The 12321-nt window shown below is 40.7% G+C and overlaps 1 protein-coding gene across 1 annotated transcript; it reads left to right on the top strand.

The window, feature by feature from the left end:
- Positions 1–669: 669 nt before the first annotated feature.
- Positions 670–11824, top strand: LOC134623098 (vesicle-fusing ATPase-like; the record flags this gene model as incomplete). Its single annotated transcript, XM_063468306.1, has 9 exons — positions 670–826; positions 945–1078; positions 1248–1314; positions 1440–1519; positions 3423–3557; positions 3930–4043; positions 8449–8504; positions 8723–8795; positions 10820–11824. Coding segments are annotated over 8 exons (774 nt in total), but the record flags the coding sequence as incomplete, so codon positions are not given.
- Between the last annotated feature and the right edge of the window lie 497 nt (positions 11825–12321).

Below are 12321 nucleotides of genomic sequence, written 5' to 3'. Positions count from 1 at the left end.
AACACTATTTGCATGAGTCAAGATTTTTTAAAAAAGAAAGAAACTAGGATAGGATTTAGCTTGTTTGTTTTTATCAGGCTGACTTGAGACACTAAGAGTTTAAAACCACCTTACGCTAAACGATCAGTTGTGAGCATGCCACAACCTTTGCAAAAGTGTTTTGACTTGCAACACTTAAATCTCTTGAAATTTAGTGGCAGGCTGGAATCTTTGAAAGATGCCTCTAAATAATCTGGTCTTTTCTCCTCATTAGACTGTAACTAAAACCTGTGATGACAGTATTATGAAGTCGAGCTGATGTCACTAGTCTAAGTTTTGCATATAAATATAAACTGTTTTTTCCACCCTGGGCATGAGTTTTGTTTTTGACAGGCTTCAGGGGCCTCTCAACACTATTTTATACCTAAATTGAACCAGTTCAGCTACTAAATGTTATAAGAAGCAGTCCAGATATAAGCAGGAATTATATCCAAAATACTTGTAAATTATATTTATTTGTGATTAAACTTCACTGGATTCAGATGAAGCACTTGTGCAGGTTATACAAGACTACAACACAGAGGAAATGTCTTTTTTATAACTAATATTTCCGTTCTCGGTTGAGCTCATGCAGTCAAACAAAATTAGAGTCTCACTTTCTGTTTTCCTCTCCTTGTACCACTTCTTCAGGCATTTGGAACCAACCAGGAGGACTACGCCAGCTACATCATGAACAGCATAATCCGGTGGGGTGACCCAGTGTCAGCAGCCCTGGAGGACGGGGAGCTGCTGGTGCAGCAGACAAAGAACAGTGACCGCACGCCACTAGTCTCTGTGCTGCTGGAAGGTAACTCTCACACGTGTCATGCAACCCAAACACATAGGGCAAATAAAATAAGGTGAGGACAGTGGCCTGCTTTACTAACAATTAAAATAGCTGACCAGTGATTTCTTTTCACCACCAGGCCCGCCTAACAGCGGGAAAACAGCACTGGCGGCTAAGATTTCTGAGGATTCCCAGTTTCCCTTCATCAAGATCTGCTCTCCGGACAAGATGATCGGACACTCTGAGATCGCCAAATGCCAAGCCATCAAAAAGGTAACAGATTTCATAATGCAGATACAGTGCATATAAATACCGGATGTTTGGATTAAGATGCTAGTGTAGTAATGTCATTTTAAAAATACTAGTAGTTATTTTTAGTGTTTGCTGGTGTGTTTTTTCTTTGATGGAGATCAGGTTGTACCTTTTTGTTTCCCTTTGGCAGATATTTGAAGATGCTTACAAATCCCAGCTGAGCTGTGTGGTTGTGGATGACATTGAGCGCTTGTTGGGTAAGATGAGAGAGCCCAAAATATTTAGCGGTCTTCTACTCAGTTGCCTTCTGAAGTTACTTTTTATTTGAATCAGACGTGATGAGACAGAGGAAATGAAATAATAAAATTATGTGTGTCATCAGATTACGTTCCTATTGGCCCTCGTTTCTCCAACATGGTGCTACAGGCTCTGCTGGTGCTGCTGAAGAAACCACCTCCAAAGGTAACGGAAGGTTTATTTCTTGCTCACTGTCAGTGTTGCTAGTCCTGAGGTGGCAGAAAGAGGGCAGCAGATCTTATGGATGCCAACATAAAGTCTTGCGAGGAATTGTTGGAGGTCTTTGGCTGCAACTGGCATGTGTGAACGCCTGTGTGTGAGTGTATGGTTATTAGCAAGTGTTTTGGTCCAGGCCTGTTGTGCTCTGAGTGAATGGTGGTGGTGGAGACCCATTTCTCATAGTTTCTTTAGTTGTAGTTTGTGTGTGTCTGTTGTTGATGGGTTTGTGAATGAGGGTATAGCTCACTATATGGCTGCATGTGCATGAGAAGTGGCGCGGGGCCTGGTGTTGAATGCCTGGCTGCAGTGCTCCTCTGGGGTTGTAAAGCGCTGGGCCCAGCGGGGTGCCTGGGGCCGGGGGAGGCCAGGGGGACACGGAGGAGAATGGGCTCTGTGAGAGAGCCAGGACCTGGCAGCACTGCCGCCTGTGTGGCACCTCATCTGCATGCAGCATCACAACCCCCCACGCCATGGGGGGGCAGGCGGCAGCCATAATCCCCCTGTCTGCTCGCCACTCCTCTGCCTCTCCTCCTTCGTCTTCTCCTGGTCGTTCTCCAACTCGTCGGCTTAGTGCAGCGACATTTCTTTTGCTTCCCCTCTTTCTTCCCTGCTCATGTTTGTCTTCTCTACTGTTGCCCTCTGCTCCATTATGCTGCATTATGCTATCTTTTTTCTCCTTTCTATTGTTTTCTATTTTTTAAACTCCTGTTGTGACTTAGAGCCCCTGCTCAATGTCAGCCTTCACCTGGGCAGCCAGAAATCTCCAGAATATGACGAAATCAGTCGCCCTGTATTTCAATGACCAATAAGAGCTTTGGCATCAAAGACTGCCTTCATCAAAATTTGGATAATATGAGAACTTAATTACAAAATGTTCACAATTCGACACTTCTGATTGGCTGGTTTGTAGTCGCGGGCAATGAGAACATAACCCGGTGTGATATAGAAAGTGCTGATGTTGCAGTGTAAGCCATTAAAGGAGCAGAGTAGAGGCTTCTGACACACTTTACTTTAAAAAGGCATACAAACAACATGTTTAATAGGGTGGATATGAGTGAGAAAACAAAATGCAAAACAACCTTAATTTAAATTTTTATACATATCTGCCATTAAACCAGCTTCTCATGTTGTTTACTAGCTAATAATAAAATTACTGTTGTCTAAGAAGGTGCTGCTTGTTTTTACAGGCCTGTGGTCTCTCAGCATCAGATACATCACATACCAATGAAACATGTCAATAAAAGTAATACAAATGAGATAAAGACTCAAGATTTTCACCTTCATATCTGTCAAGCAGTAAAGTTGTTATATATGCTGCTTGTGTTGCTAGAACTTTGACTTTATCAAAGACTGTATTCTGAGGAAGTTGACACGGCTGAAGTAGCAGGGTTGGCATTGTGATTGCGTGTATAGACCAGGTGTATGTTACACCCATGCATCAGCTGACTTGCCTTAAAGCTGTAAAACTATACAAATGATGGACAGGTTATTGGTCAGAGAAAAAAAATGCTGGAACTGGGGTGGCCAAAATGTTCGTTATTATAAGGCTTCATAATATGGCTCAAAGACCATAGGTGACAGTATCTTGGCTGTGCACAGTTTTTGTATAGTTTGGCTGAGTTCTAGATAAGTGTTGAATCCATCCAGGACACGCAATCATGATGCTTGAACCTCTGTTAGAGCCATCACACACTTTCATCTGGACTTCTCCTGTGCTTTTCCTGTGCATTATCAAATGGTTATACGTCATTGGTCTCTCTTTTTCCTATGACCAATAGGAGGAGACCAGCTGATGAATGTGAGGGAACGGTTAAAGATCCAGACAAAATGACATCTGCTTCTCTTTCAGGGTCGTAAGCTGCTCATCATTGGCACCACAAGTCGTAAAGACGTCCTTCAGGAAATGGAGATGTTGGATGCTTTCAGCACCACCATCCACATTCCCAACATCTCAAAAGTAGAGCAGCTGATGGAGGCCTTTGAGGTAAACTACACATAAACATGCATACACTTAAAGGGGACTTATTAAACTTCCTATTGTTTATCCATCCTCTTTCTCACAAATGCACACACGTCTCTCAATATTTTGGCACCTCTTGACTTAAAATGTGTCAGTAAATACATACAACTATGAAACTACACATTTTTAATGTCTGTTTCTAAGAATTGCATCTACTTTGTCAGTGAAGAGGTGAAAGATGCTTTTCTTCTGTGAATTTCTTCTTACCATCAGACTTGGCGACATTTTTTTTGCTTACTTTTTTGTTAGAATTCCTGAATGCAAAACATGAATGACAGAATTTAAGTGTTTCTCTCTCGCACTGATCGTTCCTGTGTCTCTTTCTGCTTTACACAGCTGCTGGGCAGTTTCAATGAGAAAGAACGGGCCATGATAGCTAAAGCTTTACAGGGCCAACGCTTGGGGATCGGCATTAAAAAGTTGCTGATGCTGATTGAAATGGCGGCACAGGTGAGAAACTATTATGGTCTTTATTTTGACTTTTTTCAACAGTTTAGTTAGTTTTATGTTAGCTGTAGTTATGAATTTTGCGGTAATGCAACTTTTTTTGTCTTTTTAAAAAATATAATATTTGTGGGTTTATGTAAAGTGGATGGTTTGACACTGGGGGCACACTTTCATGTCTCCTATAATTAATGATCACCATTGGTACACAGCAAACAATACAGTTTTTAAACATCAGCCTGTGATGACCCATACCCATTGTATGTATGTGTGTGTGTGTGTGTGTGTGTATATATATATATGTATGTATGTATGTATGTATGTATGTATGTATGTATGTATGTATGTATGTATGTATGTATATATATATATATATATATGTGTGTGTGTGTGTGTGTGTGTGTGTGTGTGTGTGTGTGTATATATATATATATATATATATATATATATATATATATTTGGGTTTGCGTTTAACATTGCATTGTCAGATGTACTTTCATTCCCTTTTCCAAAAATAAGGATATCTTTGCTTTAAATCTATTCCAAAGGAGATTATTTTAAGTAGGTAGGTAAAATGGCATCACAAAAACATGAGTTTTTGGCAGCTTTTTAAAAAAGATCATTAGATTCTGAAGCCACTGTAGCAAAATCTCGATCTCCTTTTAGTTTTCCGCCTTGCATGCACAGCAAGCAGGCCTTGATCACATGACACCAGGCACCTGCTGGGGCTATATGGATGCATAAGCGCACTCTACTCTACTCTTTATGTTGGTGCTTGTCCATGCAAAATTCTAAAAGTCAAATTCAGAATCTTAAAGTCAGAAGTTAATGGGCAGTGACATGATAATATTTAGAAGACTTAGTCAGAAGCCTCGCAGCGGCTTTTATTGAATAGGCTGCAAACGTTCCAAGGAAGCTTTGTTAAGACAAGTAAACTGTGAATTACAATTATCCAGAAGTGATGAAATAAATGCATTAATAACAATTTCCATCATGACACAGTGGAAACTGGCAATATTTCTTAAGTGATAAAAGCGAAAGCGAGATTTAACATGACCGTCCAAAGTGAAAGCTGAGTCAAAAATTACCCAAAGGTTCCTGATAGAAGATTTAGGAAATGTGGCAAGGGGACTTTCCATTACCTCAGGCACAAATCTGTCAGGGGCACATCAGAAAATAGTTAGCCTCCAACTTTTAACAGAGTCTAAGCACCTCTGAGAAATCTGTAACTTACAGAAGTCTTGTGGTTTAAAAGAGAGATACAACTGAGTGTCATCTGCATAGCAATGATAATAAGTGCTCAAAATGTGCAGAAGGAGCAGATCGAACAGAAATATATCAGCAATCTCATATATCTCATAGACAAACCCAAACATCTTCTGTGACTAGTTTTCAGTTCAGTACCGAACACAAATTAACTCATGTATCCTTAAGCCAAGAGAAAAAAACGAAACAAAATGGTGTGTGCACAATGTTGTTATGAGTACCGCGACTGACGGTGTGATGATGTTGACCGAGGCTGGGCTGTGGCATGCTGCACGTTGCCATATGTATCTGAGCCTCTCCTGCAGCTTTGCATGAGAGCGCCGCCTCAGATGTGATTGTTCTTGGTGGAAATCGGATCGGACAGAGGTAACAAGATGAAGTGCTCCAACCTGTACTTGTGCCATTCTTGTGACAGCACCCTTCCCTGCAGCTGTTTCAGCAGGACAATGCCAAACCCTGCACTGCCAGAGCAGCGCAGGCTTTTCTGGATATCAAAACCCTGGAACACGATGTGCATCAACCCAGCGTGTTGCAGGCTCCACTCCTAGTTGAGCATAGCTGCAGACTATGCTCATCAAGGAATGGAGAACAGTCCCTCAAACAACACATCTGGACTGCTTGGATGTCATACCTTGTATTAAATGTCTTGTATAAGCAACTATTATAGTGTTTGTCTAAAAATCTATTTAAAATGTGACCTTATGTTTCTTTTTTGACTATTTTTGGCCATTTCTTATGCTGTTGCAGCTCCATGTGTACTAGTTGTGTTAGACAACAGAAAGGTCAAGTTATTTTGGGTGTACGAAACTTGTGAAGCACAAGAAAACTGTCTTTTTAATAACTCACTCATCACCTCCCATTTTATTCAAAACACAGATTTCATACTGGCACAGGCTTTGCGTTATTATTATTTTTTTCTCTCAGTGTGGTCTGAGCTTGAGCAGGCCGTCCCTCCTCTTCTTCGACATCTGGCCGGCATTCTCGACAGTCAACAGGATCCGTCTGTCAGGCACAAAAAACTGTCATCTATTAGCTGTAGTGAAAAACTGTGTGGCTTTGCTGATGATTTGTTGAGCAGAGTGATCCAGTACATTTCTAGTTCACAAACCATCTCTCCAATACATTCATAGTTGTGAAACCGTGCTCTGCTCAGCTTTCCAAGTTATATTCACGTGTTACGAATAAGATACTCATCAGAAAAGTCTTACGCTATTCGTGGTCTGGTTTTACCTACGATTTAAGCAAAGATCAGCCACTGAGAGGCAAATGTGAGGGGTAGGTTTAAAAAAAAATAATCAAGGAGACTTGTACAAAAATGAAAACATAGACCACCAAGTCATAGCAGATTTTTGGTCTCCTTTCAACCCACCCGTTATGTAGAGGGATACAGTGAGTACAGAGTCTTCTCACCTTCCTTACTTTGCCTAAAGGGATTTGTGGCTTGGCCTCCAAGTTTTGTTTTTGTGCATTTTTCTGTACAGTAGCAAGAGGTGTAGTTCTTTTCTGCCCTGTTCCCCTAAATGATTTACTTGCAAAGCCTGTAGGGACATTGATCCTGTCAGGACACAAGCATAATCAACTTGATTGATCATAAATCATTTACTGAGCGCTCCTTAGACTGGTGGAGGCTTTAAAGAGGACTTAAGTTTTTTTTTTTTCCCATTACGGACAAAATATATGATTTTACAGCAGTAAGAGTGAGTACAAGTAATCCCTGTGAGCCAAAAGCTCTAAACTGCTCTAAATGTGCGGTTTTCAGCGGCTCTATTTTCCTGCTGTTTGCCTTGTATGAGCTCCATTTATGAGCATAGAAGCCCCACCCACCTGCCTTTTAAGCCTTTTGTTTACAAAAGGCAGCCAATCAGAAAAAAGATGCTTAAATGAAAGGGTGACAGAGGATAAACCGCTGTATGGCAGCCCAGTATACAATGAATAAGGAGCATTTTGAACTGATTCATGCAAAGTTGCTCGAACCCTAGATTAGAAATATGCAGCTCAAAATGAAAAAAGATGTCCCTGTTAGTTTTTTAAATTAATTTTTACAACTTCTTCCAAATAAGTAATAGTAATAAGTTTGTTTAAAATTAAAAGATGTCATCCTTTAACTGTTTACCTCCACTGAAATAGACAAACAGTATCGAATTAGTCACTGTAGTAACCTGTGACATCATGTCCAGCTGTGGTGATTTTATTTTATGAAACCAAACCAGAGAAGGAAAATAAAATGTAACAGGTAGAACAATTAGAAAGAGGAACTAAATATCTGATTATTCGATTTGCAGAAATGATGATTTGTGTGTCCTAAATCTTTACTCCTGTGACCTGTGAGGAGATCACAGAACCAAGCAGGATTTAATTAAGTCACTGTCGTACGTCATAACAGGAAATCTACGTTCCAATGATCACCTCGTTCTTTGCTTCTCTCATGTTTTTCCCTTGTTTCTTACAAATTTCTCAGATATTTCTAAACTCCTGAAGTAAAGTTTTAAACTTGAAATGTTTCACTCCAGCTAATAGATGTCTGCTGCTCAAAACCTCATATTTCAAGTAATATTTGTTTACCAAACAGATGACGGACATCCCACCAGCTGCATCAGACAAACCTAAATCACACCATTAGCTCCTTTCTTCTCCCGACTGTGTCTCTGTTATGTTGCCTATGTGTGCAGCCTGTTTGTTGGGGCTGTGTAATTGCTGTGGTATGCTCCAATGCAGCTATGCTCAGTGCCCCCCCCCCCCCCCCCCCACACACACACACACACACCCCATTCTGAGCCTGAAGAAGTATGAACCTGTGTTTGCCGAGACATGCCGCACTCACGTACACATTTGCGGTCTTTATCTTTTTTCCTCTCATTCCAATGTTTCTGACTGCTCTCATGTCTTAACTCTGGTTGCTACAGGCGATTCCAGACATACTGTAAGTTATTGCATAGGTTCCCATTAATTTTGCTTCCTTTTCCCTCCCCTTCTCTTCAATCCAAACTGAAACATGAACTCCAGGACCCGCCGTCGTTGATAGCATGCCGCTGTGATGTTTAACACCTGAAGAAACCCGTGCATGTTCACAAAGAACCTGCTAATAAATATATAGTTATTTTATCGTGTGACTGTTAGCACTAAGCAAGCATATCTGTCTTTTCAGATGGATCCTGACTACAGAGTTAGGAAGTTCGTGAGTCTGCTGCAGGAAGAAGGAGCGTAAGTATTCCTTTCCTGTTTCTAACCACATCACCAGAGCAGGATCGGCATTGACATTGAACACTCACACCGCACACACATCTGTCACTTTCACCAGCTGTCAGTTACAAATGTAGCAGAAAGGAAAAAGTTAGTCAGAAGCACAAAGTGTTTACATTTTGATCATCGTACCAAGTGTGATTTATAATACACATTTTGTCCTTTTTCTCCCTCTGCAGACTGGTTTCTGATAAGTTTGTGGCAATCTAGACTCAGTGGAGCCACGCGGTGAAATAGAGGCATCCTTCAACGGTGAGGCCGCTTTAAGCTAAAACGTTACATTTTTTTACTCATCATATCCTGTCGAGGGTTGAGGAGAGCTGATGTGAAAGTCTGTGACTCCACTCTTTGAAGAGTCACAGTCAAAGTTTCGAAATAACGTTATGCGAGTCCAGTCAAGCAGATGTAACCACAGAATAACAGAGAATGTCGTTAAAATGTGCTGACTCAAAACTGAATTACCAAACTTACCTTTGACTAAGTAGTTTTACAGCTAATCTGTGCGTGCGTGGAATCGGAAGCATCACACGAAAAAATTGTCACAATAAAAACACTTCCACAGGGCACCAAACACTACTGTAAAAAAAACCCAACAAACTGAATACCCCCTATTGTTCAGGTGTTTGAGGAGACACGTTTGGCAGGAACAGCTTGACGTAACCATTTTCTATATAACTTTATCAGGCCTTCATATCATTGTGGAGGAATTTTGACTCCCTTTACAAAGTCACTTTAGTTCATTGAGGTTTGCGATCATTTTTTATGCACCGCTCTTTACAGAACTTTTTGAGGCCTGGACTGCAACACCTTGATTTTTTTCGAATGATCCAGTCTTGGCCGAGCTTCAGCTGTTGGGTAGATGGCCTCACATGTTACTCTAGAACAGCGGTCCCCAACCCCCGGGCTGGTCCGTAAGTCGTTTGGTACCGAGCCCCGAGAGTTGAGGCTCGGGTGTGAAATTGATGGTTTTCAGGGGTTTTATCGTTATTTTTTTTAATCGTTTTTATCGTTATCTAAGTTTCCCTGGGTCTTTTTCCGTGTGTTATGAATAAATCTTCCTTTTTTTGGTACTAGTACTGGTTTTATTTGTTGTATTTATCAGAGAGACCTTAAAGGCCGGTCTGTGGAAATATTGTCGGACATAAACCGGTCCGTGGCACAAAAACGGTTGGGGACCGCTGACCTACAATACTTTGGTATGCATTGGAGTTCATGAGTACCCGAATGATAACAACGCCCAATTCTCGTGGCTGTAAAACATGCCATCACGGCGGTGTCCCCACGCGTGTAGCTGTGCTGCCATGTTCTTTATTTGGAGAGAACAGACATGTCTCCTGGCAACGCTTCCAAACAAGCCATACTTGTTCAATCTTTTTATAATTTTACTGTCATGAGCTTCAATATTTAATATGCTAACCGAGGCCTGTGGAGCCTGAGAAGGAGCTCTTGGATCCACTCCTGGGAACACTGGCACCTATCTTGAATGCTTTCTACTTCTTTCTGAAATTGTTTAAAAATTAAACCCTTCCCAGATCGATGGAGCAACAATTGCTTCTTTAATCTCATTGCTGATGTTTCCTTTGTGGCATTAACACACCTGAATGCTCCAGACCAGCAAACTGCCAAAACGTCTGCTTTTATTAAGGTCCTGAAACTTGGAATTAGTGAGGTTGTATTTACTCTGCATGCTGCTTCTGTGTTTTGACTTCATTAAAAAAAATGACATGCTGTTATATGTCATGTTTTGCTCTAAATCTCCAGCATTTTAAGACCTGTTAAGGACCAGATTATCGTTATTATGTCCTGAGACATAAAACCTTAGAATTTAAAGAGGGCGTGCTTTCTTTTTACCTTGACTATGCATGCTTGTAAAACTGTGACGTGCATTGGGTGTTGTTCAGTTCTGACAATGATTTTGCTCAGAATGTTGGCACCATAAACGTTCTCTAGGTGAATGAATACAAAGTTATTATCCTTCCATGTCTTTATCTGAATCATTAAAAAAACGCAGGGCAAAGTTTAAGAAAGTTATGTGTCTAAGTTGCTAACCTTGCCTTCTGAAATGAACCGCGGGAGGACGGTGCCCACGGTGATAAACAACAAGTCTTTCAACAAGCAGCGGGAGCTTTGTTTCTCATCGCGGCATCAGAGGCTTATGGTATAGCTGGTGCACAGCGTGCCTAAAAATAGGTCGACTAGACAGGTGCTCTCCTGTGGCAGCATGCCTCCTTTGCCCGCCTGCCTCCTCTCACTTTTATTTCTCTCTCTTCACTCAGTTGCAGAGGATCAGAAGACTGATAAAGGATGGCAGGAGGAAGCAAACGAGATATAGATCCCATCTCTCGACATCCTTCTCATCCCTGAAGCTCTGCGTGCTTCTCTGAGCTGCAGACACCAAGCAGGCAGTCGCCTCCTCTGCAGCATTATGTGATAATGTAAAATAAGAGATATGCACAGTGCTTGTTGTATCTGGGTGTCTGCTTGTGCTGCAATCTCTTTGTGATGCCTCTAGCACTCCATTGGGATTTTATATATATGTATACAAAAAGAGTCGGGGCAAAGTACATGTGCACAAACACTAATTATGATAATGTTTGTTTATATAGACTTTATTTGTAGGAAGAGATCATTCCATGACTTCTTTTCTTATGTTGCACATTTCCTTGCCTCTGATCTTTTTATTGTATGAATAAAATAATATTGCTAACAAAAAAACGTTGTAGTATCTGTAGTTAATGTTGTTTTTAAAGGGACGTTAAAAAGGAACTTGTGCTGTGTGTTCCATTGTTATAATGTAGGTTTTCAGTTGCTGTTTAGTTCACATGCTGTTCAGTGCGTCCAAAAAGCTGTCTGTTTTCCACAGTAGCATGTAAAAAATTGCTGCTCCCAAGAAAAACAAAAAAGTTAACTATTAAATGTTCTCATGGCTGTTGAAATCATAAGAATGTCATAACTATCACTTAGTGTAATTACCTCCTAATTATGAAATATTTGAGAAGAGATGAACCCATTCACACATTTGAGGTTAACCTCCACGGCTTCTGGGTTGAGCAATGATTGTAGAGCCTAGCAAGAAAACACTCAGCCATTTATGGAGGAGCTACTGCTGCATGTGTGCACGTTTCTTGATGCAGTTCTCCAGGATTGTAGTAAAAAAGCAGCAAAATGTTGCTTGAGATATTAGTAGAAAATCAAAATGATGTTGCTGTATCATTTTATTTTTTTTCTCTTTTTTGTATTTTCTGCAAGTGAGATTAAATTTGAGCTAAAACTTGTGAATTATGGGACGCTGAATTCATGCACATACATATTTTTCGTTATAAAGAGATCACCTCATCCTAAGTAGTAGCCAGTGTATTATCAAGGACTCCAGGAGATCACTGGATTAAGCAGATGCCATGGTGATAGTTCATTTGCTCGTTCTAACTGGATCAACAGCAGTAGTTTTTAAGAGTCCTTTGAGACTCTTTTCAGCTTTAGATTCATATACATTTCATGCAGTTTGTGGGTTTGAATCAGAATAACCTACCTACTTCCAAAGAATGGCTCATGCATGTGTTTCTGCTCAGTGGTGGCAACGGATATCTCTGGAGCTGAAAAAATGACACGTGCATGGAAGTGTCTGCAGTTCACTAAATGACCACTAGAGGCTGCCTCTTAAAGTGAGTTAGTTCCCATGCACTCTTGTTAACATGCTCAAATTTAGAGCAGCTAAAGTGGGATTTATCCTTCTGGATTAAATCTGTATGTTGAGCAAAACTTATATGAGTAACTACAT

Source organism: Pelmatolapia mariae, unplaced genomic scaffold, assembly GCF_036321145.2.
Source record: "Pelmatolapia mariae isolate MD_Pm_ZW unplaced genomic scaffold, Pm_UMD_F_2 NODE_ptg000394l+_length_32602_cov_1, whole genome shotgun sequence".
Taxonomy (NCBI): Eukaryota; Metazoa; Chordata; class Actinopteri; order Cichliformes; family Cichlidae; genus Pelmatolapia; species Pelmatolapia mariae.
Note: the sequence above shows the minus strand (reverse complement) of the source record. Positions and strands in the feature narration are given on the sequence as shown.